General features: G+C 42.1%; 1 protein-coding gene and 1 long non-coding RNA gene across 4 annotated transcripts; both read left to right on the top strand.

The window, feature by feature from the left end:
- The first annotated feature begins 3,685 nt into the window (after positions 1–3,685).
- On the top strand, positions 3,686–26,028 carry LOC309717812 (uncharacterized protein). 3 transcript variants are annotated; one of them, XM_082552672.1, is made up of 4 exons: positions 3,686–3,958; positions 4,595–4,873; positions 16,713–17,837; positions 25,302–26,028. In XM_082552672.1, the coding sequence occupies exons 1-4, from the start codon at positions 3,787–3,789 to the stop codon at positions 25,340–25,342; spliced, it is 1,617 nt and encodes a 538-aa protein (XP_082408798.1). In that variant the 5' UTR covers positions 3,686–3,786; the 3' UTR covers positions 25,343–26,028. The 3 variants fall into 3 exon arrangements, with proteins under 3 accessions (XP_082408798.1, XP_082408799.1, XP_082408797.1); XM_082552673.1 differs by lacking the exon at positions 16,713–17,837; XM_082552671.1 differs by lacking the exon at positions 25,302–26,028 and having other exon boundaries at positions 16,713–19,076.
- A 109-nt stretch (positions 26,029–26,137) lies between these two features.
- Positions 26,138–26,471, top strand: LOC309716460. Its single transcript, XR_014279443.1, has 2 exons — positions 26,138–26,257; positions 26,337–26,471. It is a non-coding gene; the product is annotated as an uncharacterized lncRNA (long non-coding RNA).
- The last annotated feature ends 636 nt before the right edge of the window (positions 26,472–27,107 follow it).

Genomic DNA, 27,107 nt, shown 5'->3' with positions numbered 1-27,107 from the left:
TGTCTTCACTATGTTCCTATAACCAGTGTGATGCAACCGTTTGGGCAACCTTATTAATAGTCATTATTTTCCTGTATGAATCGCTGTTACAGTAAAAAATGTCACTTGCATATATCATATAGGAGATATGGGTAGCTACTGGTACACAAGTCGGGGCCTGATCACCCCCGGCTGGGTCGCCTGGGCGAGGGTGTAGGATGTTGTGAGACCCGAAACACCTGATGACCCCAGGATACATCACTGAAGATGCGTACCAGTGCATCCAGGAGATGTGTCTTTATAGTTAAACGTTATGTAGCACGATGTCTCCTTCCAACACAACTGCACAGTCTCACACAGACGTATCGGCATCGTCATCTTGCAGGATGGTGAGGATAACAACTGATGCACCGTTCAACACTGGTTCCAAAAACAATGTCAGTGTCCTGAAGAAAAGTAAAATATGAAGTATTGAGAGCCAAGAAAAACTAAGGACAAAATGCATTTCTAAAGATTTTAACTTTAACCTCTATACCATGATGGTCATTTGACTCATGGAGGTTTTAAAAGAAAAAGCTTACTTTCCTTTAATTAATGGCACAGTATCTTTCACCCACCAACCTTGTGATGAGTTTTGTACAAAAATATTTTCTTCTGGAACAACGCCCAGCTGCTCCTCAGCAGAAAAAAGCAGTGAGAGTTATGACAACTGCAATCCTCACCATAAAATTATCCAATCACACATCTGCTTACCTGCATAAAATTATCTGACAACTGCAATTTAACATTTACAGTTTGATGATTTAAAGTCTCACACACAAGCCGTTGGAAAGGGGCGGAGAGTCCTGCTGCTTCCAAGTAGACCACATTTCATTCATAATGTTGTAAATCCAAGCCTATTATGTATTCATGATTTGAATCCTGGGTTGTGCGAAATAAACCCTAGACAAAGTGAACTAAGGTGTAGGTTTATTAGGTTATGTTGTGGTGATCCCTGAGGCATAGGTGTTCATACTGGAGTGTAAAATTAAAACCAATGGAAGATGGACAAGAAAAGTTCAAAGCCATCATGTCTTCAGTTTAGAAAAAATAGAAAAGAAGAGGAGGAGAAACGAGCAAAAGATGCAGGTAAGCAGATGTGTGATTGGATAATGGCAGGTCATCCTGAAACAATCAGAATCAGAATACTTTATTGATCCTGAAGGAAATGATGTGGGTTACAGTTGCTCCAAGAAGAAATGGTAAAAATAGCAACAGTAACAGACTAAACTCCAAACATTATGTTACAGATTTTAATATTAATTAGTCATTGTCAGTTGTTGAGTTGTTCTGTTCTCATTGTATGATGAATCATGATGGATGTTTGGTGGCTGTTTGCATACTATGTGCACTCTCTCTCTCTTCATATGTGTGTGTGTGTCTCTCTGGTGAAATTCAGTATGGTTCCGACAACAGTTTTATGTTACAGTTTTTTACAGACGCTAGGACACATGTCTCAATACTTAGGTCACGTTGGCAAAACTCCTCACACAGTGAGCACAACAGAAGTCTATGTGGGCTAAACTGAGGACCAGTTATCATTGTTTTGGCACAAAATGCATTCAATGACTTCATCTCTCAAATTTCATGAATTATCTTCTCACTCAGACACAACAACTGCCAAAAATCTTTGTACGTACAGGACATTTTGCATGTGCTTACATACTGTTTCCAAAACTGTTAAACTTATGGTCAAAACAATAACACAATGCAAAACTTAATAAGACAGCAAAATTCAACAGCAATATTTTATTGAAACATATTTTAAATCTAAAAATGCAGTTTAACCAGCCACAGCTGATCCTCATTGTAGATGAACATCTACACAGGTGTTACTCCTTCAATTGTTCAACTCCTTCAATTCTGGCAGCCAGAAGATTCTTTCCTAGGTGTGTTGCCCTAGATGACATAAGATGTGATGTGGATGAGAACCTGTGGCCAAATGGAGAAGACCGAGTAGATTAGCATTACTATTGTATGTGTATCAGTGGATGGTGTGTATACAAATTCTTGTATTTTGGGATTACTTAGTGCAAAAACATAAAAATACATAAACAAATATTAACGAATTCTGCATGATGTCTGATTCATTCCAGTAACATATATTGAAATTATAAACAGAGATGTGTCCTTGTTTTACACAAGAAAACACTGTGTAACATGTTGTTAGTGTTTTTTAGGTCATTGTTTTGTGGGTGACAAAGTGTGTTTGTCGGCTGTCAACCTTTGCTAGTGTTCTGGAAGAATGAGTTTATTTGAGACCTGAATGAAGTGTTTTGGTAGTTGTAGTGCATTTTGAATGTGAAATGAACTGCTTTGCCAAGCTGACGGTCAGTTAGGAGGATTGTGTGAAGAGTTTTGCAAAAGTGACCTAAGTATTGAGACATGTGTCCTAGCATCTGTAAAAAACTGTAATATGTTTTGTGTGTGTGTGTGTGTGTGTGTTTGTGTGTGTGTGTGTGTGGGTGTGTGTGTGTGTGTGGGTGGGTGGGTGGGGGGGGGGGGGGCAGAGGGAGTGTTCGCCCAGGGCTAGGACCGCCACTGCCCATGTTTGCCTACTGGTGGTGGTCAGAGGGCCCGGTGGCGCCAGTGTCCGGCAGCCTCGCCTCTGTCAGTGCGCCCCAGGGCAGCTGTGGCTACAATGTAGCTGCCATCACCAGTGTGTGAATGTTTGAATGACTGAATGTAGTGTGAAGCGCTTTGGGGTCCTTAGGGACTAGAAAAGCGCTATACAAATGCAGGCCATTCACCTGTTCATCAAGTTCATCCAGGAGGTCTTCCATCTCCTCACCAAGAGCTCCCTTCTTAGACCGGTACAGTTTCAGCAGGCCAGGCACAAATTTGTCCCCAGGACGTCTTCGCTTGTGATCCGATGAAGTTTTTCCAGATATCTAAACAAGACGTTCACCAAAATATTGTCATTTATTCAGCACAAAAAATTCCTGGGTAGCTGTCTTGGACAGTCTGCGCCATGTTATATGCCTGATTGTGTTATCAACAGCAAAACCTACTTCAAAAATCTCTCATGAATACACATTTTGCACAGGAATAGAAACACCCTCCACAAAACCCATCTCTACACACGACTGTCAGCTTGTTGCCACACTCTGTGCTGCTCTTTGTGCCCTGAGTGAAGCTAACTCAAACCTGTTTGTGTCTGTGTGGATTTATTTCACATTTCCATAACAGGACATGCTTTAATCATCATCATATCTCATTAAATTTGGCACAAAGAGCTGTGCGTTTGCATTTTCAAATCTAGACATTATGTTTTGAACTTTTTACAAATGATTTCCACCAATGAAGACTCTGAGCACGCCACAAACACATTTAATGAACAGCATGTGTAATTCCTCATTTATTCTAGACCTACATCAAGCAATAAAATATTATAAAGCCGTGTGTTAGTATTCATTCACGTCAGACTTTTTGGTGTTGAGTATATGAATGATCAGTACTAGAATGAATATGATTCATTATGGATAAAAACCTGAATGAGGCCTTTTCTTTTCATTTTCTCTCCTTTATTATTTATAACACGTTGTTTATGTATTTATGGCTCTGTTTGGTACATTTAAATAGGTTTTTAGAAAGAAAGAAGGACGTTTATTCCAGGCGGAACAAAGTATTTGCACATCCTCCTCCTGCCGGAACTTCAGAGCGGGACACGAAGCGGAAGTAAACATTTTTAAAAGCCGGCAGTTTGGTTGTTCCAGCGTGAACTTTTGAAGGCTCGCTTTGTGCTGTGTGTGAGCTGAGGCAGTAACGATGCCTCCAGTTCAGTATCTGAGAGAGTTTATCAACGAGCGACTAACTGCTGCTGCTGAACAAATATTCTTGGAGTTTGAAAAAACGATCGTCCAGTACGAGGAAAAGATCGACCGTCAGCGCAGACTGCTGGATATCACCTGGAAACCCCAAATCAAGCTGCACAGGACAGGTGAGTGTCCCTCTGAGGGAGGATCCTGATCACAGCTCTGCGGGACGTTTCTGATTGTGAGGACTTTTTGGAGATGTGAGCTAACAAAGAGCAAACAGAGGACAGGACTGCGCTGCGCTGCATTCAAACAGCAGGCGCTGAAATCAGCCTGGATTTGAGCTTTTCTCTGACCTGGATCCATCACTCAATCCTGTGAATCGTTTGAAAATCTTTTTGTTTGGCGGTGAAACGTGTGTTTGATGGTGCGTTCAGGTGCACCTCATAAACTCAGTAATCTAGCCTGAAAAGGTTTTTCCTTGATTTCCTTTCTTCTTCTGCAGAGCTGTAAAGAGTTCAGTGTTAATGTCATAACAATAAGGCTTTTTTTATTTCTCCATCAGTGACGTCAAAGTGGTCGCCCGGGCCCGTTGTGGTGATTGTCACAGTTCATAAAAGCTAAAGTCATACACAGCACGTGCACGGTTCCTGTGGTCACATTTCCACACGTCTTGTCTTTATCTGAATAAATGCAGATCTGAGATCAGTGACTTACAGCTGATTGGACGGCTTTACTCTCACACACATGGGCGACGCAGTCATGCTGTAAAGTCCTGTTAATGTTTCTGTGGTTGTGACGTCTTTCTTCTGTCTCTCCAGACGTCCCACAGCAGCAGGTCTGTGAGGAGGAGGAGGTTCTCCCTGAGCAGCAGCTCTGGAACCAGGAAAGAAGCTTCAATGTGGACCAGGAGGAACCAGAAGCTCCACAGATTAAAGAGGAACAGGAGGAACTGTGCAGCAGTCAGGAGGGAGAGCAGCTGGGACTGAAGGAGGAGCCTGAAGTTCGTAATGATCCTGTGCAGTACGAGGAAGAGATCGACCGTCAGCGCAGACTGCTAGATATCACCTGGAAACCAGAAATAAAGCTGCACAGGACAGGTGAGTGTCACTCTGAGGGAGGATCCTGATCACAGCTCTGTGGTACGTTTACTTTGAGGCTGCGGGGATGTTTCTGGAGGACAGAAGGTGAATGTGTCTCTGTTTAAACAAGCATTCAGCTCTAAACTCACCCGAGGACACTGCACTGAGGCAGGGTTGGGGTTTTCCTCTCACACTTCCAATTCAATTCAATTTTATTTATATAGCACCAAATCACAACAACAGACTCCTCAAGGCGCTTTATATTATACAGTAGATGCAGAGAAAAACCCAACAATCATATGACCCCCTATGAGCAGCACTTTGGCGACAGTGGGAAGGAAAAACTCCCTTTTAACAGGAAGAAACCTCCAGCAGAACCAGGCTCAGGGAGGGGCGGGGCCATCTGCTGTGATTGGTTGGAGTGAGAGAAGGAAGACAGGATAAAGACATGCTGTGGAAGAGAGACAGAGATTAATAACAGATATGATTCAATGCAGAGAGGTCTGTTAACACATAGTGAGTGAGAAAGGTGACTGGAAAGGAAAAACTCAATGCATCATGGGAATCCCCGGCAGCCTATGTCTATTGCAGCATAACTAAGGGAGGATTCAGGGTCACCTGGTCCAGCCCTAACTATACAGTGGGGCAAAAAAGTATTTAGTCAGCCACCGATTGTGCAAGTTCCCCCACCTAACATGATGACAGAGGTCAGTAATTTGCACCAGAGGTACACTTCAACTGTGAGAGACAGAATGTAAAAAAAAAATCCATGAATCCACATGGTAGGATTTGTAAAGAATTTATTGGTAAATCAGGGTGGAAAATAAGTATTTGGTCAATAACAAAAATACAACTCAATACTTTGTAACATAACCTTTGTTGGCAATAACAGAGGTCAAACGTTTACTATAGGTCTTTACCAGGTTTGCACACACAGTAGCTGGTATTTTGGCCCATTCCTCCATGCAGATCTTCTCGAGAGCAGTGATGTTTTGGGGCTGTCGCCGAGCAACACGGACTTTCAACTCCCGCCACAGATTTTCTATGGGGTTGAGGTCTGGAGACTGGCTAGGCCACTCCAGGACTTTCAAATGCTTCTTACGGAGCCACTCCTTTGTTGCCCGGGCGGTGTGTTTTGGATCATTGTCATGTTGGAAGACCCAGCCTCGTTTCATCTTCAAAGTTCTCACTGATGGAAGGAGGTTTTGGCTCAAAATCTCACGATACATGGCCCCATTCATTCTGTCCTTAACACGGATCAGTCGTCCTGTCCCCTTGGCAGAAAAACAGCCCCATAGCATGATGTTTCCACCCCCATGCTTCACAGTAGGTATGGTGTTCTTGGGATGCAACTCAGTATTCTTCTTCCTCCAAACACGACGAGTTGAGTTTATACCAAAAAGTTCTACTTTGGTTTCATCTGACCACATGACATTCTCCCAATCCTCTGCTGTATCATCCATGTGCTCTCTGGCAAACTTCAGACGGGCCTGGACATGCACTGGCTTCAGCAGCGGAACACGTCTGGCACTGCGGGATTTGATTCCCTGCCGTTGTAGTGTGTTACTGATGGTGACCTTTGTTACTTTGGTCCCAGCTCTCTGCAGGTCATTCACCAGGTCCCCCCGTGTGGTTCTGGGATCTTTGCTCACCGTTCTCATGATCATTTTGACCCCACGGGATGAGATCTTGCGTGGAGCCCCAGATCGAGGGAGATTATCAGTGGTCTTGTATGTCTTCCATTTTCTGATGATTGCTCCCACAGTTGATTTTTTCACACCAAGCTGCTTGCCTATTGTAGATTCACTCTTCCCAGTCTGGTGCAGGTCTACAATACTTTTCCTGGTGTCCTTTGAAAGCTCTTTGGTCTTGGCCATGGCGGAGTTTGGAGTCTGACTGTTTGAGGCTGTGGACAGGTGTCTTTTATACAGATGATGAGTTCAAACAGGTGCCATTCATACAGGTAACGAGTGGGGGACAGAAAAGCTTCTTACAGAAGACGTTACAGGTCTGTGAGAGCCAGAGATTTTCCTTGTTTGAGGTGACCAAATACTTATTTTCCACCCTGATTTACCAATAAATTCTTTACAAATCCTACCATGTGGATTCATGGATTTTTTTTTTTTCACATTCTGTCTCTCACAGTTGAAGTGTACCTCTGGTGCAAATTACTGACCTCTGTCATCATTTTAAGTGGGGGAACTTGCACAATCGGTGGCTGACTAAATACTTTTTTTGCCCCACTGTATGCTTTAGCAAAAAGGAAAGTTTGAAGCCTGATCTTGAAAGTAGAGATAGTGTCTGTCTCCTGAATCCAAACTGGAAGCTGGTTCCACAGAAGAGGGGCCTGAAAACTGAAGGCTCTGCCTCCCATTCTACTTTTAAATACTCTAGGAACAACAAGTAGGCCTGCAGAGCGAGAGCGAAGTGCTCTAATAGGGTGATATGGTACTACAAGGTCATTAAGATAAGATGGGGCCTGATTATTTGAGACCTTGTATGTGAGGAGCAGGATTTTGATTCCTGGATTTAACAGGAAGCCAAAACAGGAGAAATCTGCTCTCTCTTTCTAGTCCCTGTCAGGACTCTTGCTGCAGCATTTTGGATCAGCTGAAGGCTTTTCAGGGAGTTTTTAGGACTTCCTGATAATAATGAATTCCAGTCGTCCAGCCTGGAAGTAATAAATGCATGAACTAGTTTTTCAGCGTCACTCTGAGACAGGATATTTCTAACTTTAGAGATGTTGCGCAAATGGAAGAAAGCAGTCTTACATATTTGTTTAATATGTGCGTTGAAGGACATGTCCTGGTCAAAAATGACTCCTCACAGCGTTACTGGAGGCCAAGGTAATGCCATCCAGAGGAAGAATCTGCTTAGATACCATATTTCTAAGCTTTTCAGGGCCGAGTACAATAACCTCAGTTTGATCTGAATTAAGAAGCAGAAAGTTAGCGGCCATCCAGGTCTTTATGTCTTTAAGACATTCCTGCAGTTTTTTTTTTTTTTTTTTTTTTTTTTTCATTATTGAACTTTTAATTGCAAAGCAGGAAAACAGCAGTCACCAGCATATACATACACAGGACAAAGATGCATCTACATGTATAGCAGGACGTGGGAGGCAGAAAGAAAAAGCCAACAGCAATAGTAATAAACAATGAAAAAGGTTAACAATCGTCCCTTTGTTGCCAGGCTAAATCCCGTAAGCCCGATTTCAACCTCTGAGCAGAAGGAGTGTCCAGGTGGGCCAAAAAAGGGTCCCATATGCGATAGAAAAGGAAAGGTTTGTCCTTAAGTGCCGTAGAGAAGGCTTCCATTGGCATAATACATATCACAGACTGTAGCCACTGGTTGACAGATGGAGCCTTATCAGAAATCCACAGTACCATAATGCACTTTCGAGCGTAGTGCAGCAGTATGTGAAGGAGATCTTTGCTGCGAAAGCCGGCAGGTAGCTCATCATTTAGTCCTAACAAGCAAGTCCTTGGACCCAGATGCAGTCGGCAATTAAATATAGTACATAGCTTATCTATGAGTGATCTCCAAAACTGTAGAATAACAGGGCAGCTCCACAGACAATGAAAAAAGGAACCAACAGCAGACTGACATTTGTTACAAAGATTAGGCAAAGCTGGAAACATTATGTGTCTCTTCTCGGGTGTAATATAAAGCCTATTTATAAGTTTAAACTGCCTTTCCCAAATAGAATTAGATGCCAAGGCTTTAAAAGGACGACAACACAACTCATCCCAAGCTTCAGCATCTATAGCGCCTACGTCTGATTCCCATTGGCCCTTGATTTTGTTAGAGTCATCCATTCTAAGATCAGAGAGAATGTTATAAATCTTTTTAGTGATACATTTTAGTTGGGTAGTTTTTACCATGAGTGATTCTATAGGAGAAAGACCAAACCCTCCATTCAAATCCTTCAATTTAGAAGTAATATAGTGCTTTACCTGAAAGTACTTCAAAAAATCCTTATTGGTCAGACCAAACTTGCTTTTCAGTTGATTAAAAGTAAGAAGAGAGTTCTCATGAACAAGATCACCCACTGTATTAATCCCTTTTTGAGACCAGTCCGCAAAACCAGCCCAAAGACCAGGTAAGAAGTCAGGGTTTTCATGAATAGGAGTAAGAAGGGAGAAACAATTAAAATATCCTTCCAGGCGCCTGACTTTGCGCCAAACAACGAGCATATTCTTTAGCACCATATTATCTTGTGTTAGAACTGTGGCTTTACCTGAGGAAATATATAGCAGGTTCCGCAACGGAATGCCCTTTAAAGAAGTGGACTCAGCGCTGAGGTAAATGGAATCCGGATCGTCCATAAACCATTCTGTAAGAAATTTAAACTGTGCAGCCAAGAGGTATTGTGGGAAGGAGGGAGCGGCAAGACCGCCTTTCTGAACCGGCAAACACAGAAAACTGTATCTCAGCCTAGGTCTTTTCTTACGCCATATAAAAGAAATAATTGAACCATTTAATTTTGACAAAACCTTTTTGACAGAGCAAGCGGTAACATCTGGAATAAATACAAGAGGCGAGGGAGGATATTCATCTTGACCAGATGAATACGACCTAAGAGAGACAGAGGGAGGCTGCACCACCTACCCAAATCGCGATTGATGGTCTGAATTAAAGGGGTGTAGTTCAGACTATACATTTCTTTTAGATTCGGTGAAATCTTTACCCCTAAATAAGTGAAACCGGAGGGAGACCAACGAAAAGGCTGAGAAATGTTTGGATCAACCTCATTTAGAACAGAGAGGGGCATAGCCTCACTTTTAGAAAAATTGATCTTGTAGCCTGAGAAGGAAATTAACGCAACTAATCTAGGAATTTGAGTGAGCAGGAGAATTTAGAAAAATTAAGACGTCATCTGCATAAAGTGAAATCTTATGTTGAGAATTGTTCAAACAGAGTCCTTCAATAGCAACATCCTTCCTAATGGCTGTGGCAAGGGGTTCCATAGCCAGGGCGAATAACAAAGGGCTCAGCGGACAGCCCTGTCGACTGCCATGTTCAATACTGAAATTGTCCGACCTATAACCATTGGTAATCACTGCCGAAAGAGGGGAAGTATAAAGGATCTGAATCCATTTAACGAAGTTGTCACCTAAACCAAATTCTTGAAGTGTGAAAAGAAGAAACGGCCATTCCAGACGGTCAAAGGCCTTTTCAGCATCAAGTGAGATGACTAGAGCCTCAGGGTTAAACAAAGATGAGTGCTGAATAATGTTAAGTAGGCGCCTCACGCTATGTGTGGAATACCGCCCCCGTATAAAACCAGTTTGATCATTCTTAACGATCGAAGGTAGTATTGGCTCAAGACGTATAGCTAGGACCTTAGCAAGTATCTTCAAATCAAGATTTAAAACAGATATAGGCCTATAGGAGGCGCATTCTTCTGGAGGTTTCCCCTTCTTCAGAATTAGCGAAATATTAGCCTCCATTAAGGAGGGGGGAGAGTGCCTGCCTCAAAAGAGGACAGAAGCATCTTATGCAGTGGGGAAGTCAGACTAAACTTACTAAATTTCTTAAAAAATTCCCCTGTGAACCCGTCTGGACCCGGGGCTTTGTTATTTGGAAGCATCTGAATAACTTTCAAAATTTCACTTTGCGTTATAGGCTTACATAAATCATCCCTTTGGATTTCAGTAACTTTAGGTAAATTTAGTCCTAAGAAGAAGTGATGCATACCTTGTTCCAATGTTGATTTAAACTGGGAGGTATATAACCGCTTATAAAAAGTTTTAAAAGTATCATTAATAATTACATTGTCATATTTAGGTAAACCAGATGAGTCTCTAACACATGGGATATTACAACCAGCACCCTTATTATGAAGAAGATTAGCCAGATAGCGGTTAGGTTTATTAGCAAACTCATATAACCTCTGCCATGAAGAAAAGAGATTTCTCAGCCTTTCTTGTCAATAGTGCCTCCAAAGCTGTTTTAACCACCTGAATTTCATTCCTTAATTGCTCTGATGGTGATTCATTATGTTTAGCTTGCAGTTCGTGCAAATCCAGTTCCAATTTCCGTTGTTCCATCTGATTTTTCCGCTTCAGGCCTGCTGAATATGATATAATCAGTCCATGAGTGTAAGCCTTCAGGGTGTCCCAAAGCAGGCCTGGAGAAACTTCAGGGGTTGCATTGACCTTTAAAAAATGTTCAAGCTGATCATTTAAAAATATTTCGAATTTTGGGTCGTGAATCAAAAAATTGTTAAATCTCCAGGTATGAGACCGAGGGACAGGATTTAGATCACTTAGCTGAACAAAAACCGGCGCATGATCTGATATAATAATATCGCCTATTGTACATCCCAAAATGTTTCCCAGTGATCGTTTGGGGGTGAAAACGAGATCGATCCTACTACTTGTTCTATGAACACCCGGAAAAAAAAGTAAATTCTTTATCGTTAGGATGAAGAGTCCGCCAGGTATCAACCAGATCAAGTTCGTTACAAGTATCTAAAAGTGCTTTGGCCCTTGTAGACATTTGAATTTGTTTAGGAGGGGATCTGTCCTTAGTTGTAGAAAAATAACAGTTAAAATCACCGGCTATCACAGAATTATCACAAACCCAATCAGAAAAGGAAGAGAAAGTATGAGCAATAAAGTCGTTAGACTGTACTGGCGGAAAGTAAATATTCAGAAATGACACCGCCTGACCACCTAGGGTGCCCTTTAAGGAAACACATCTACCAGACTTATCACAAATTGTTTGGTCAACTGTCAGCAGTAGGTGTTTATGTATTAAAATAGCTGCACCGCGACTCTTACTCGTAAAGGAGGAACTAAAAACTTGACCGACCCAATCACGTTTCAGTTTTAGATGCTCCTGAGGAGACAGGTGAGTTTCTTGCAACAAGGCAACATGTACATTCTCCCTCTTAAGAAAACTCAATATTTTTTTCCGTTTAATAGGGTTATGTATACCTCCTACATTCCAGGAACAAACATTCAACATTGAATTATCACTTATCATACAATATTTGAAATAAGCATGGAACCTCGCTCAGGTGACCAAAGCATAGCTGATATGTAGGGCTCCCAAACACTGCTCTACAACACCAGTGGCAAGTAAAATACACATAGAAAAACAAACGTCCTGCTTTGCTAACAATTAACAAAAAACTATTTACAAGAAACAGAACCGTCAAGAAACCAGTGAGTATGGAGGTCAGACAAAGGTCTCCAACGCCCAGCAGGGGGCGCAAGCAAACTTTCCAACTTGGACATAGAAAGATGCTGGACCAGAGTCTTTTCTTAATCAGTAACGTGAAACAGCTGCCCGCCCGCAGCTAAAACAAGGATTCGGATTATAAATGGCTAAATAAAATAGTCTATGTGTATGGGGTTATTATCTCCGCGCAGACCCGAAAAGAAAAAAAGAAACCAAACAGAAAAAAAATAACAATAATAAAAAATAAATAAATAAATAAAAAAGTAAAAAGAAAGGAGGAGACGAGGGATTGGCGAATGCCTCACGTATGGGACAGGAGCACAGATCAACAGTCCGCTGGAGCCACTGAGGATGAGCGCGGTCCCGCCCCTTGAGGCACGTTATCCAGGTAAGCTGAGGCTGCTTCTGGAGTTCTAAAAGATTTCTCCTGGCCATCGATCTTGATCCTAAGGACAGCCGGGTACATCATGGCGAAGGGGACACCCATCTCCCTGAGGCGTTGTTTGACGTGGTAGAATCCCTGGCGTTTCTTCAGAACAGCGGCGGAGAAGTCCTCGAATATCATAATAGGAATGCCGTTATGAAATAAGGACTGCTTCCTCGTAGCCATTTGCATGATCCGTGCTTTATCCTGGAAGTTGTGGAGCTTTATGATGACCGCGCGGGGCCGCTGGGCACTGGAAGGGAGGCGTGCAAGCACCCGGTGGCAGCGATCGATTTTAACAGCGCCGCCCTTGAAACTCACAGCCACCAACTCCGGTAACCACGTTTTGAAAAAAGACACAGGGTTGGTACCTTCACTGCCTTCGGGTAGCCCAATAACACGTATGTTACACCGTCGGCTCCTGTTCTCCAAGTCATCAATCTTATCCAAAGCGGCCTCCAGCTTAAGCTCCACTTCAGAAATCTTGGCGCCATATCCCGCTGTAACATCTTCCTGCGTTGATATACGCACCTCTGCCTCCTTCATTTTAACATCCAATGCAGAGATGTTAGCTGCGCATGTTTCCAGTCTTTTCAGAACCGGATCAATCTTCTTCTCAAAGGAGGCCTCCACAGCCTTCTGCAGCTGCGCCGATACCATCTCCACCAATTTGTCGACGTCCATTTGGCCGAGAAGTGGGGACGACTGGGCCTCCGCCATAACCGCTACAGCATGATCGCTGAGCGGAGGCTGATTTTCTCCGGATTTGCCCGGTTTCGACCTGAGGTTGAGCATAAAAGTGGTATCGTGCCATCTCTACTTTTCACTAGAGATGGCACGATACCACTTTTTTATGTCCGATACTGATATCATAAATTTGGATATCTGCCGATACCGATATGAATCCGATATAGTGTTTTTTAATCAACAAAACTGTTTTTTTTTAAATATCTTGCTGCATTTTGTATAAGTTCATACTCAAGTTTAAAACAACAACAACACTAAAGCTATTCTGTTATACCTGTATGCAAAAAAAAAAAAAAAATTTCATAGTTCAGCAATACTGATCAATCTAATAAACTTAAACCTACACCATCCTCCCTATTCTGGTATTTTAAAGAGTACTTAGCATAAATATTAAGCAACCTAACTAATAGGGTTCCAACTCCCAGCAACAAAAATAAATAAATAAAAAATAGGGAACCACCCCTCACGCTCCTCATGATGCTTAATCGATGTAATCAACCTTAATTTGATGCAGTGTGAAAAACAATGCACAGAAATCAATTATTTTTCAAGAAATATTAAATAGATTCAACATCTTTCTTCAACAGAATTGCAGACTGCACAGATGGTACCTTCACAAAGGAAAAAGTACTATAGCTTACTAGGGTATATTAGACTTAACAGTTACTATATACAGTAATGGACTTCTATACATTTTACATCAGATTAAAACTTTGGTGTAAGATTCAGATAATTATTTATTAAAAGCTAGACATTTTAAATGAGAATAAGAAAGAAAAGTATGTCTTTGTTCCCCCTTTTCCCTGTTCATGCCCTATCGGCCCCCCTGGCTAAACTTTGCTAGATCCGCCCCTGCACAGCTACCAGCGTCAGCTACGTAGAAAAAGATCCTCGAGTAGAAAGTAATATTAAATACATTCTAACAACAGCTGATCAAGCTTAAACGTGCTGCTGTTGTTCAGCCGCTGGTTTCCTCTTTCTGGTGCAAAGTGGGCCAAAAACAAACAAGAGAGACGGACTCCCGACAGAAAAGCCGATCAGCTGATCATTAAGCAGTTTCATGATTGAAGTAGCAGCAAGAAGAGGCAGTCGCTCCATATATCGGTTGTTAAGCTTAACGCTGGAATGCTTTACAAACATTCAGAGATGGACTTACACACTTGCTTTACTTCTCTCTGTGATAACTTTGTTGGAGATGAAATGCCGGGTTGGTGGCGAAGCTCCACATGCTATCCAGACCACCGACAGGTCCTGCATGCCACAGCCGCTCTATCACGTGATGCATACTGCTCCGACGTGCTAACGTTCTGAGGTGAGTTACGGCGTGTTGCAAGTTTTGTGAGGTGCTTTCGAGATATTTAATGGATCGGATTACATTTTTTATTTTTCTCCGATATCCGATCCAGTAATTTAGGTCAGTATCGGACCGATACAGATACGTAATATCGGATCGGTCCATCTCTACTTTTCACACAGCTGAATAAACGTCAAGCTGAAAACTGATTAAACAGAAGTGTGAGATGGTCGAGAATTTACTCCAGTGTCGTGTTATATTTTAGATAGCAAGGAGCAGATGGCTGAGTTTATTAAACTCCACCAGGACAAACTGCAAAGGTCATTAAACGTTTAATAAACTACCATCTTGTCTTCATTTTTAGTTAGCACATACCTTAAACACTTAAAGCTGTAAGCTAATGATAGTTATATAAGAGCAGACGCTGCTGGTGCAATACGTTTTACGTCCAATGGATGATGATCTGATTAGTCGACTAATCGCAAAATTAATCATTGACTAATCGACTATCAGAATAATTGTTTGTGCCAGTCGAAGGTGACACCTGGGTGAAAATCAAATCTCAGGACATACCACAATTCACGGATCACATTAACTCGGTGGACCGACACATCAAATTCACCAGCGAGGATATGAAAAGTGGCAGGTTAGCCTTCTTTGAGTGTGAGATTTCCATCAGTAATGGGGGACATCTAAAAGCTGATGTGTACCAGAAACCTACACATACAGATCAGTATCTAAGGTTTGACTCTCATCATCCACTGGAACACAAACTGGGTGTCATTAGGATGCTACACCACAGAGCGAACACCATCCCCACTGACCCAGCAGCCAGGGAAGCGGAAAAACAGCACATCAGGAATAGGGATGGGTACCGGTATCCGGTGCCATTGTGGCCATATGCTTTTTTTTTTTTTTTTTTTTTTTTTTTCCTGAATTGTCACACACTTTGGATTCTAGCCAATCATTTAACTTTAGCAAGGATAGTAGGCGGGTCCAGGTACGTACGTTCTTTTAGAGCAGAGCTACAGATTAAAAATGCTCAAGGCGAAGCGGTCAAAGTCTGGCTGTACTTCACAGCAAAATATGCAAACTCAGCCGCAACAAGTGCTTTAAGCTGATACTGTGATACTGTCAAAGGAGGTAACACCTCAAATCTGATGAAACACCTGGCGACGCATAGCGGGTTTTTTTTTTTGTTTTTTTTTTAAAAGCCGAGAAATGCACCGTATTTGATAGCTTACTGCGAAACCTCACGCAGTGCACATCTACTGCGGGTGTGGTGCCTGTTGTCGGACCCAGAGTTAGCAACATCCCTCAAGAACCCAAAGAGGAGAGTCCTGGCCCCTAGCCCTGCCAGTGTAGCAGAAATGATGAGGATGATGATGCAGCAGCAGCCGTTCTTCTCTGCGTGAGTAGCTTAATGTTGTTCGTGTGTAATTTACGTTGAGTAGGCTAACCACGTTATTACATTAATGCATGTAAGGTGAACTAGCAAACACCGTCGTAGTTACATGCAGCTGTCTTCTTGTTTGATGGCAGATACTCCCTTCACCCTGGCCAAAAAGGCTAAAATGACCAAAGAAAAAGTGGAAAACAGTTAAACATGAGAGGTTTTGGACAAGGTTTATGGTTTTGTTTTGTTTTTTTTCCACTGTTTAAGCACTGCTTCCATCCAAGAGTGATACCATATATGCCCTATAGCTGCAGAAAAGGCTAACATTGTTATCTTTTTACAAAAAAACAGCTGAACATGAGAGGTTTTTGGACCAATTTTGTGTTCTCCATTCTTTAAGCACCGGTTTGAGCACCATTTAAGCACCAGCACAGTTTCAAAAGTACCGATTTGGCACCGGTATCGGATAAAACCTAAATGATACCCATCCCTAATCAAGAAGGCCCTGAGTAAATGTGGTTATCCCAGCTGGACTTTTGTCAAAGCTGGAGAAGAGCAAAAGAGAAAGATAAGATAAGATAACCTTTATTAGTCCCACACGTGGGAAATTTGTTACCCCCAGTGATCCCGTATGTGTCAGTAGTATGGGAACAATTGAGACCCATTTTCTCTCAACTCTGTGGCTTTCAAACCACAAAACAGGTGAACTCGGGTGTCAGTCCACATACATGAGTGATGCAGTCATGCTGTAAAGTCCTGTTAATGTTTCTGTGGTTGCATCAGTAACTTTTTTCTTCTGTCCCTGTAGACGTCCCACAGCAGCATATCTATGAGGAACAGGAGGTTCTCCCTGAGCAGCAGCTCTGTGACCAGGAGAGGAGCTCCAGTGTGGAGCAGAAGGACCCAGAACCTCCACAAATTAAAGAGGAACAGGAGGAACTGTGCAGCAGTCAGGAAGGAGAGCAGCTGGGACTGAAGGAGGAGCCTGATACCTTTATGGTGACTGCTGCTGAGGAAGGAGAGCACAGTGAACCAGGAGGAGATGGGGAGCAGCTCCTCTGTGATGACTCTCCTCAAAGTGAAAGCACAGATGAAGAATCCAGCAAGTGTGAAGAGTCAGGGCTAAGCGAAACTGTGACCTCAGTGTCAAAGAAGAGACAGAAGCGAGACAGAAGTCACAATGATGTGGAGAGCCGGACTGTGTCTGATGTTTGCCAAAAATCCATCAAGAATCAGGCCCAAAGAAAGAAACCCCACATTGATGTGAAACCGTATCCTTGTGATACATGTGGGAAAAGTTTCAGAGCTAGAAGTACATGGAAACATCACCTTGCAATTCACACTGGTGAGAGGCCATATCCCTGTGATACATGTGGGAAAAGTTTCAGTCGAAGCGGTACTCTGTATATTCACATGAGAACCCACACAGGTGAGAGGCCATATCCCTGTGATACGTGTGGGAAAAGTTTCAGTCGAAGCAGTAATTTGTATGATCACATGAGAATCCACACAGGTGAGAAGCCATATCCCTGTGATACATGTGGGAAATGTTTTACTCAAAGCAGTCGTTTGTATATTCACAGGAGAACCCACACAGGTGAGAGGCCATATCCCTGTGATACGTGTGGGAAAAGTTTCAGTCGAAGCAGTAATTTGTATAATCACAGGAGAACCCACACAGGTGAGAGGCCATATCCCTGTGATACATGTGGGAAAAGTTTCAGTCGAAGCAGTAATTTGTATATTCACAGGAGAACCCACACAGGTGAGAGGCCATATCCCTGTGATATATGTGGGAAAAGTTTCAGTCGAAGCAGTACTTTGTATATTCACATGAGAACCCACACAGGTGAGAGGCCATATCCCTGTGATATATGTGGGAAAAGTTTCAGTCGAAGCAGCCATTTGTATATTCACAGGAGAACCCACACAGGTGAGAGGCCATATCCCTGTGAAACATGTGGGAAAAGTTTCAGTCGAAAAAGTATATTGATGCATCACAAGAAAACTCACAGGTGAAAAGCCAGAGGCTCGTAAAATGTTTCAGTGTGAGTAGGAATTTGATAGACTGCATGAGAACTCTCACAGGTTGTTGTTTTCCAGAAATAAATGTCTTTTATGCTGTATTCCTGTTTGTGGTCAGTGTTTTATGTGAGACTTTGAAGTTGAAGCTGAGAATCCCTCTGGCCCTTTCTGCCTGCTTCAGTCTGTAATGGTCTGTTTAGAGCAGTTTTTTTTTTTGTTTTTTTTTTCTCATGCATTCATTTATTTTTTGATTTTTATCCACTTGTTTTGGGGTTTCTTTTCAGCCTTTAGAGGTGATCCTAAAAATCTGTAACCTTATGTACCATATATTTTGAAGTATAAGACACACTTAAAATCTTTTAATTTTCTTAAAAATCGACAGTGCGCTTTATAATCCAGTGCACCTTATGTATGAATTCTGTTTGTGCTTACTGACCTCAAACGGATTTTATGTGGTATACGGTGCTCAAAAATCTGTCAAAAAATGTTTTAGTACGACTTTGGTAAGCTACGAAGCCGCACCGCTTGATGGATATTCGGATCATTATGGCTACCGTAGTCAGGAGCCTCGCGGAGTAATCTGGGTCCTAAACTCCGCTTCAGGTCCCAAAGTCAAACGAACACTGCGCATCACTGAGAGTTACAAAATGTCTAAATTCTTTCATCTTTAATAAAATGATCAGTGTGGCTTCTCTACCAGGTGTAACAATTAAATTAGACTTCTGGCTTAGACGGTGTAGCTGTAAGCCACATGTTTCGGAGCTCTGCTGCATTTTTTTTTTTTTTTTCAAATTCTGAAATTTCCTACTTCACACTTTTCTAAACTCTTATCCTGTTATACCCGAAGGAAGAGACAAGGTACAGTGGGGCAAAAAAGTATTTAGTCAGCCACCGATTGTGCAAGTTCCCCCACCTAAAATGATGACAGAGGTCAGTAATTTGCACCAGAGGTACATTTCAACTGTGAGAGACAGAATGTGAAAAAAAAATCCATGAATCCACATGGTAGGCTTTGTAAAGAATTTATTCGTAAATTAGGGTGGAAAATAAGTATTTGGTCACCTCAAACAAGGAAAATCTCTGGCTCTCACAGACCTGTAACGTCTTCTGTAAGAAGCTTTTCTGTCCCCCACTCGTTACCTGTATGAATGGCACCTGTTTGAACTCATCATCTGTATAAAAGACACCTGTCCACAGCCTCAAACAGTCAGACTCCAAACTCCGCCATGGCCAAGACCAAAGAGCTTTCGAAGGACACCAGGAAAAGTATTGTAGACCTGCACCAGACTGGGAAGAGTGAATCTACAATAGGCAAGCAGCTTGGTGTGAAAAAATCAACTGTGGGAGCAATCATCAGAAAATGGAAGACATACAAGACCACTGATAATCTCCCTCGATCTGGGGCTCCACGCAAGATCTCATCCCGTGGGGTCAAAATGATCATGAGAACGGTGAGCAAAGATCCCAGAACCACACGGGGGGACCTGGTGAATGACCTGCAGAGAGCTGGGACCAAAGTAACAAAGGTCACCATCAGTAACACACTACAACGGCAGGGAATCAAATCCCGCAGTGCCAGACGTGTTCCGCTGCTGAAGCCAGTGCATGTCCAGGCCCGTCTGAAGTTTGCCAGAGAGCACATGGATGATACAGCAGAGGATTGGGAGAATGTCATGTGGTCAGATGAAACCAAAGTAGAACTTTTTGGTATAAACTCAACTCGTCGTGTTTGGAGGAAGAAGAATACTGAGTTGCATCCCAAGAACACCATACCTACTGTGAAGCATGGGGGTGGAAACATCATGCTATGGGGCTGTTTTTCTGCCAAGGGGACAGGACGACTGATCCGTGTTAAGGACAGAATGAATGGGGCCATGTATCGTGAGATTTTGAGCCAAAACCTCCTTCCATCAGTGAGAACTTTGAAGATGAAACGAGGCTGGGTCTTCCAACATGACAATGATCCAAAACACACCGCCCGGGCAACAAAGGAGTGGCTCCGTAAGAAGCATTTGAAAGTCCTGGAGTGGCCTAGCCAGTCTCCAGACCTCAACCCCATAGAAAATCTGTGGCGGGAGTTGAAAGTCCGTGTTGCTCGGCGACAGCCCCAAAACATCACTGCTCTCGAGAAGATCTGCATGGAGGAATGGGCCAAAATAGCAGCTACTGTGTGTGCAAACCTGGTAAAGACCTATAGTAAACGTTTGACCTCTGTTATTGCCAACAAAGGTTATGTTACAAAGTATTGAGTTGTATTTTTGTTATTGACCAAATACTTATTTTCCACCCTGATTTACCAATAAATTCTTTACAAATCCTACCATGTGAATTCATGGATTTTTTTTTTCACATTCTGTCTCTCACAGTTGAAGTGTACCTCTGGTGCAAATTACTGACCTCTGTCATCATTTTAAGTTGGGGAACTTGCACAATCGGTGGCTGACTAAATACTTTTTTGCCCCACTGTAAATGTCTCACAAGGAAATGGACATGACAAAGTTTGCAGCTAGTGTGCTACATGATGGCGTTGAGGACGAGGAAGAAACTAACAAGGCTGTTACATCAGCACACTGCCAGTTGAAAATAAAAGTTGAAAATTCTGAAAGCTCTCGACACACTTAAGTCAGAGTTTTCCGGCAGACTGGACCGTGTGCTTTCCGCTGTGCGAGAAGACATACAGGGATGCGTTGAGAGAGTGACACAAGTGGAGAATCGCAGTTAAAAAGCTGGAAAAGGAGGCAGAGACGCTCCGTTCAAAGGTCAATGACCTAGAGAACAAGTCGCAGATCCAACTTGAGATTGATCAACCTACCTGAAGGAGCAGAACGAAGAGATGCATGCGCTTTCATGGAGAGCTGGCTCTCCAAAACACTCTAAGGAGCCCACTGGATGTTGAAAGATGTCACAGTCTTCCCTCAAATAATTCCTAGGTGCCTCAGCCTGTCATTATGAAGTTTTTAAACTTCAGAGACTAAGGCTACTTTCACACTGCAGGCAAAATCGCATCAAGTCCGACTTTTCTGACCCTATGCAACCCATATCCAATCATGCTATGACAGTGTGAACAGTACAAATCCGATATTTTCAAATCTGATCTGGGTCACTTTCGTATGTGGTGCTGAATCCGATACATATCTGATGTTTTAGAAAGCGACTGCTGTTTGAATAGTCATGTCGCATTAAATCCGTCTTTTACGTCACTGACACAAGACAGACGCCAATTATCAGCTCCAGAGAAGCGCCCAATAAGACATTGCGAACGCTTCCTGGCCATCCCATGTAGATGTTAGTGAAACTGTCTGGAAGACAACGTTGGAGAACCATGAACATTTTATTTGTACTGTATAATCTGCAGATTCTGACAGAAATCTGCAACTATCCTTTGAAGCACCGCTCCTCTAAAACAGCAATAAGGATAATTATTTGGCCGTATGTAAATACCAAAATAACTATAACTTAAAGCAAAATTGGGAAACGTAAAGTCCGAAACAAGTCTTTATATTAACGGCCAACAATCCTGTTTGGTCTGGGTCTAAACAGAGCGTGTTGTGTGTGACATCTTCTTTTGCGCATGCGGGCCGCTTTGAGGGTTCACACTAGAGCGCGTTTGCTCTTTCTTTTTCTTCTCTCCTTTTTTAAAAAATTCACTATTATTACTATTTTACCTTCCCAAGAATGGCCATCTTCATATTTTCAGCTTTAATCTACTGCAGTCAACTTACTATCTACAATTATGTCCCAATCTATGACTATTAAGATAACATCCTGGAACTGTAGGGTTTAAATAAAGTGAGTAAGGTGAAACAGGTATTGACTATGTGCACGAGACAATGCTAACTTCCTGTTTTGAGACCGGATGTGGGGTTGTACATTTCCGGCAGCTTTACTTTGCGGTCAATCGCTACTGCGAAGATATCCTCCAAAATCATGTCCAGAACTCGAAAACGGAAAGATGGCGTTAAGTTACAAAGAGCAGAAGGTGGGAACACTCACCGCTGCTGTGTCATAAAAAATCTAATGATCAATTTTGACGTTTAAAGCGTTTAGATCGATCAGTTGTTTACATCACTCAACACAAGCAGAACTGCATCACTGCAGCAGAAGACACATCGTCCACACTCAGAAGCACATCTCTGTATAGTGACTGGTCTCATGATCTAAACAGGCAAATGTTCAGCATTCAAACTACAGGTGAAGAATAGTCAAACCAGATGTTTCCCGTTATGTCGAGATCAGCTAGTCAAGTACACACCTACACAGCATGTTAACAAACCGTGAAAACCACACAAAAATGAATGATTGCTGGTAATGGTTTCTATACATTAGTATGTACGAAGGGTATGTTGTGACTTACCTTCAAAATTACAGCGGTCCCTCGCTATAACGCGGTTCACCTTTCACCTCGCTGTTTCACAGATTTTTTTAGTGCAAGTTTGCGGCGTAGCCCTCGCAGCTCCTGCTGGTTGATTAATAGGCTGGTGTGAAAAATTGCTGCCAGGTTTCTTGAAATGAGAGCTGCTCCATCCAAAGTGGGATGGATGCCGCTTGTGCTAACAAGACCAGGTTTCCCCCATAATGTTTCACAATTATCTATAAAGCCCAAATCGTTTTTAGGACATGTCCATTCTGGTCCGATGGGGTAGAAGCTTTTTAATAAAGTTCATTTTTAACATGCATTGCAATGCATGCTCAGAATAGAGTTGATACACTCCTTGTTAGAAGGATATGAGCACTAACCCCACACTGTGAAGGGTAAACTAAGAGGCATAGAGTTGAGTGTTGAAGGTAAATTGCTCCACACTTATAGAACACTGCTTCAGATAGATAGAGGCTGCCTTGGCTTTGTGTGGGGTATAACATGGTGTTCCAGTCAAAAATAATTGAAACTTGTGATTTGTCAGTTAAATTGGAAATAACATGTCTGGTAACAACTGTAAGGTAGGAAGGAGTTTTCTCACACAGGAGAAGATCCCTGACTTGAGGTCAAAGACCGTTGCCATGCAGAAGGACCACGAGGAGAACAAATCAGGGAGCACCGAGTCTAAAACAGGGAATCTGCACATCAATAGCCAATTACAAATGTTTCCTGTTTTCATGTGTCTGATATATATTTTGAATTATGAACTGTACTTCACTTCTCTGTGAGCAGACGACCTGACATAGAGAAGACCAACAGCTGTGCAAGCCGAATCTGCAACTGCCGCATGATAAAACGGCGTGAACTGCTAGATTGTCTCCCGAACTTCTTTCAGTAAAAAAGACCACCACAAGTCTGACATTGTTTCAGTTACACACTGATTCAGTATTAATTTTAGTTACCTCCAACTGACATAACTCGTGTAATTACTGCAGACATGAATTATAATTTCAATGAATTTATGTTTAACCCTAGCCAGCAGTTTTAAATTGTCCTTCCCCCCCCCCCCTTTTTTTTTTTTTTTTTACAGCTTATAGTGTTCTGTGTCCTTATTGGCTGCAGACCACTGTCAATCAATTTCCTCCATGCCGTGTCCCCTGTACAGCTCAGAATGCGTTCAGCCTGTCAAATTTACATAAATCTTCGATCGCTAGCAGTGTGACCCTGAAGTGCTGTACTTTATGTTTGTAAGTTTTCTCGCCAAGATACACAACAGTGTCAACTAAACATCATCACCTGCAGGTGCCTTTGGTTTCATTCTATAATACTGGACTTATTTTTCTACAAAGGTTTGAACTTTGAGTGTTTAAAATAGAGAGAAAAGTGTGAAAATGTTCATGCCTGTCTGAGAAAAGTGTATAAAGCATGCAGTGAGGGGTTTTACAGTCTCAAAACATCTATAATAATTGTAAAAAAATAAAATTGGCTACTTTGCAGATTTTACCTATCGTGGGTTACTTTTAGAACATAACTCCCGCGATAAACAAGGGCCACTGTACTGCAACTATAATTATAATTATACCATATCAGCTTTATTTATAAAGCACTTTAACATAAAACCAGGGTTCACAAAGTGCTGTACATATACAAAAAGCATAAGCAAAGTAAAATAAAATAAGATACAATAAGATAAAATAAATAAATGAATAAATAAGATAAAACATGTTAAAACAAACTGAGTTAACCCCTTAAAGAGGGCAAAAGGCTTCAGCAAATAAAAATGTGTTAAGAAGAGTTTTAAACTGAATGAAGTGTCTCAGCTTGGTGCTTATTCCATGCCCCGGTTTGACGAGCCCCTGGATTTCCAAACTGGAAATAACCAGGACTACTGGCAGATTCTCTTTTCTCCAGACTCTCCAGAGTCTTATTGACTAATTAGGCAGTTCTTGGGATTGGCTCGTTGCTATTTTTGGTTCATGACCGGTTTTGCGGACCTGCCCAGCCCCCTGACTGATTTCACCCAAAAAAGTGCCTAGACCTGGTCCAGTGGATGGCGTTTGTACAGGAGTATGTTTACTTTTTAAACAAAATGCAACAATGAGTTCTGAGCAAATCACAGTTTACAACTGCAAACCTCTGGGGAGAGCTCCTAGACCACATACACTGGTGAGTGTGATCTGTGGCAACCTGAGACCTTCTGGAATGGAGCAATGCAAGTGTGACTCTGCCCAATGTGTTCTACTATGCATGGCTAAAAATAAAATAGTACTGGCCATAACACGGAGGCTCATGAGATTAATTACGTCACTTTGGGGAGTGTGTTTTGGGGGACGGTGGTGTTCGACTAGACACATATGCTGCTCGACAGTAGCAACCACACGGCCTTCTTTCTGCATACACACCAACAATAATTCTGTCCCTTTGTCATGTATGGCTATCTGAGCTCTCAGACTGAAGACTGCTCTCATATTCATGGACAGAGTCACTCACACATACACAGACTGTCCAGGCCCTAAAAATAGCTGGTGTTAGCTGTCTGATGATATGTATGGAGATAAATACCTGCAAATGAGTCTCATGTGTGTTACCAAATATGTGCACAGACACACGCAGTACGTCCCAAAGACATAAACTCTCTTATCCTCCATAAATAGGTCACAAACTGGCACCTCATTTCTCTTCACTCCTCAGTGTCCTTCTCTGCTGTCCCAGATAGAGCAGCCACAATCACTTTCTTCCATCCAGCAAATAGTCCAACTCACCTCGACCAGACAGAGAGGACATCTATGCTGCTGCACAAACATCTCTCACATCTCTATGTAGCTAATATTAAAGACAAACAAAACAAAAGCGAGCAAAATGATTTGCAAAAATGTAATTATCCTTTCTCTTTCTCACAGAAGCATTCAACTTGACAACTATGTTCATCTAGCCACTCTATGTTTCGTTTTATTTGTGTATTTTTCACTGCACTTCATGGCATTTACTATTTCATACTTTATTTATGTTTTTCAGTTTGCAGAGGACATGGAGCTCTTTTTAAAAGCATGTGCTGACGAGCAGGGACTACGGGTCATGTGACGTTTGACACTTAATGGACAGATGAAGGCACTGGCTGCTTGTTTGTGTTTTTATGTGTTGTTGGGTTGGTTTTTTTTCAGTGTACAGAATTCCAGTTAAACTTGTTATAAAATGTTGTTTACTTGTTTCCATGTCCATACTTATAGTAAAAAAATTAAGTGTAAATGTAACAGAATTGTTTATACTTGTAACTTCAAAATAAAAAGCTTACAGTTGCTATTAACATTAATGTATTACCCTGTAATCCATAATATTTTTATACATTTTACGCATTAACCCTCTGGGCTCTATCCTGGCCTTATGTGGCCACTTCACTTCCTTTTTCTTTCTTTTTTTGACCATTTTTGCTGTGTTAATGCAAATGGAATGAAAGGGTCTAGATTGTTTTCAGCTTTTGGCCACTTGAAACCCATTATTATGACATTTTTAAATTCCTTGTTGTTGACAGTGCTAAATCATGCAATTTAGGTAAAATTGCTTTTATTCTAAACTCAGCACATAAAAATTATGGTTGTTGTTGTTGTTTTTTGTTTTTTTTTTGTTTTTTTAACCAAATTACATCATTTACCCATTTTTGGCTGAACAACAAATTTCATGTAATATTTTTAGTTTCAAACAGGGGTGTTTGATGGCTTACTACACCGCAGTGGACCAAAAGAATGACATATTGTCATGGTCCCCGTGCCTGCTCGGCTGGCCCTGTGTGGCTACATGTTATGTTTTGTCTTTTCTCTCTCCTCTCTCTCTGCTCGCTGCCTGGGCAGAGCTCATTGTGAGCTCCCGGCCTCCACCACCTGTAGGCAATCACCTGTGGCTCCTCACCTTGTTTGCTCCCGCTACTTAAGGCAGTGACTGAGAGCACCTCGCCGCTGGACTATTGAATAACGCTCGTCAGTGCTACTTTAGCCTCAGCCAGTTTTGAGCTCTGTCCGTGAAAGTTCCGTGCTAACCCTTGTTCTCTGTATGCAGATTTCTCGTGTTTGGTTTGGAGACTCTGGACGCTTTTCCCGACCCCGCTCTGCACCCCTGGGAACCCTGGCCCCCTTCTCCTTCACCTGTATATAGTGCACCTGGAGTGTGTAAATAAACCTGTTTTTTCTGAGATTTCAGTCTGCGCCGAGTCCTCCCTGCTCCTCCGTGACACCAATAGTTTGTGCATGGCATTGCAGCACAAATATGTGTTTGCAAGATAGACTGGGGGAAAAAATGACGCATTAAATATTACACAGGCTGCATTGAATTTCTGTTGAGTTTGAGTTTCCCAGTCAAACTTAGCTTTGAAGCACCTGCTAAAAACCGTTTTACTCTTGTAGAGTTCACAACAAGACACCATAGCCAAAATATTAACTCTCAAAAACAAATTCAAAGCTGCAGCACATACAGCAACAAACACTGTTAGTAAATGTGTCCTGGAGTTTATGCAGGTGCAGAAAGTGCTGCTGCTGTAAATAAGCCTAACAGCTTCTAGATCACTTATTTTTCTGGAAAGATGGCAAGAAGGGCATCACTGCTCATTTCTACAATCTCCCAGATCTTGGAATACAAGCCTCTGTCCCATGAAAATCACTTCACAGTAGTAGGAGTCCACTAAAACCTACAAATGAAGAGTGATCCTGGAAGAAATGGGGCGCACACTATAGTGACCTCAACAAGTGCAAGACAGCCTTGTCCCCGATGCTCAGATGAAAAGATAAATAAATAAACCTTTTTATCTGAAAGGTTACTGGTAATATATATAAC

The sequence above is a fragment of the Aulonocara stuartgranti genome (assembly GCF_965226115.1).
Source record: "Aulonocara stuartgranti genome assembly, chromosome: 11".
NCBI lineage: Eukaryota > Metazoa > Chordata > Actinopteri > Cichliformes > Cichlidae > Aulonocara > Aulonocara stuartgranti.
The sequence above is the reverse complement of the archived record's forward strand: the minus strand, read 5'-3'. Positions and strand labels throughout refer to the sequence as shown.

What these genes read in the sequence shown, in the direction of transcription:
- LOC309717812 (XM_082552671.1), top strand. Translation starts at nt 3,787, where the DNA reads ATGCCTCCAGTTCAGTATCTGAGAGAGTTTATCAACGAGCGACTAACT. An exon ending in AATCAAGCTGCACAGGACAG is followed by an intron (nt 3,959 to 4,594) that starts GTGAGTGTCCCT and finishes CTGTCTCTCCAG; the next exon opens with ACGTCCCACAGCAGCAGGTC. An exon ending in AATAAAGCTGCACAGGACAG is followed by an intron (nt 4,874 to 16,712) that starts GTGAGTGTCACT and finishes CTGTCCCTGTAG; the next exon opens with ACGTCCCACAGCAGCATATC.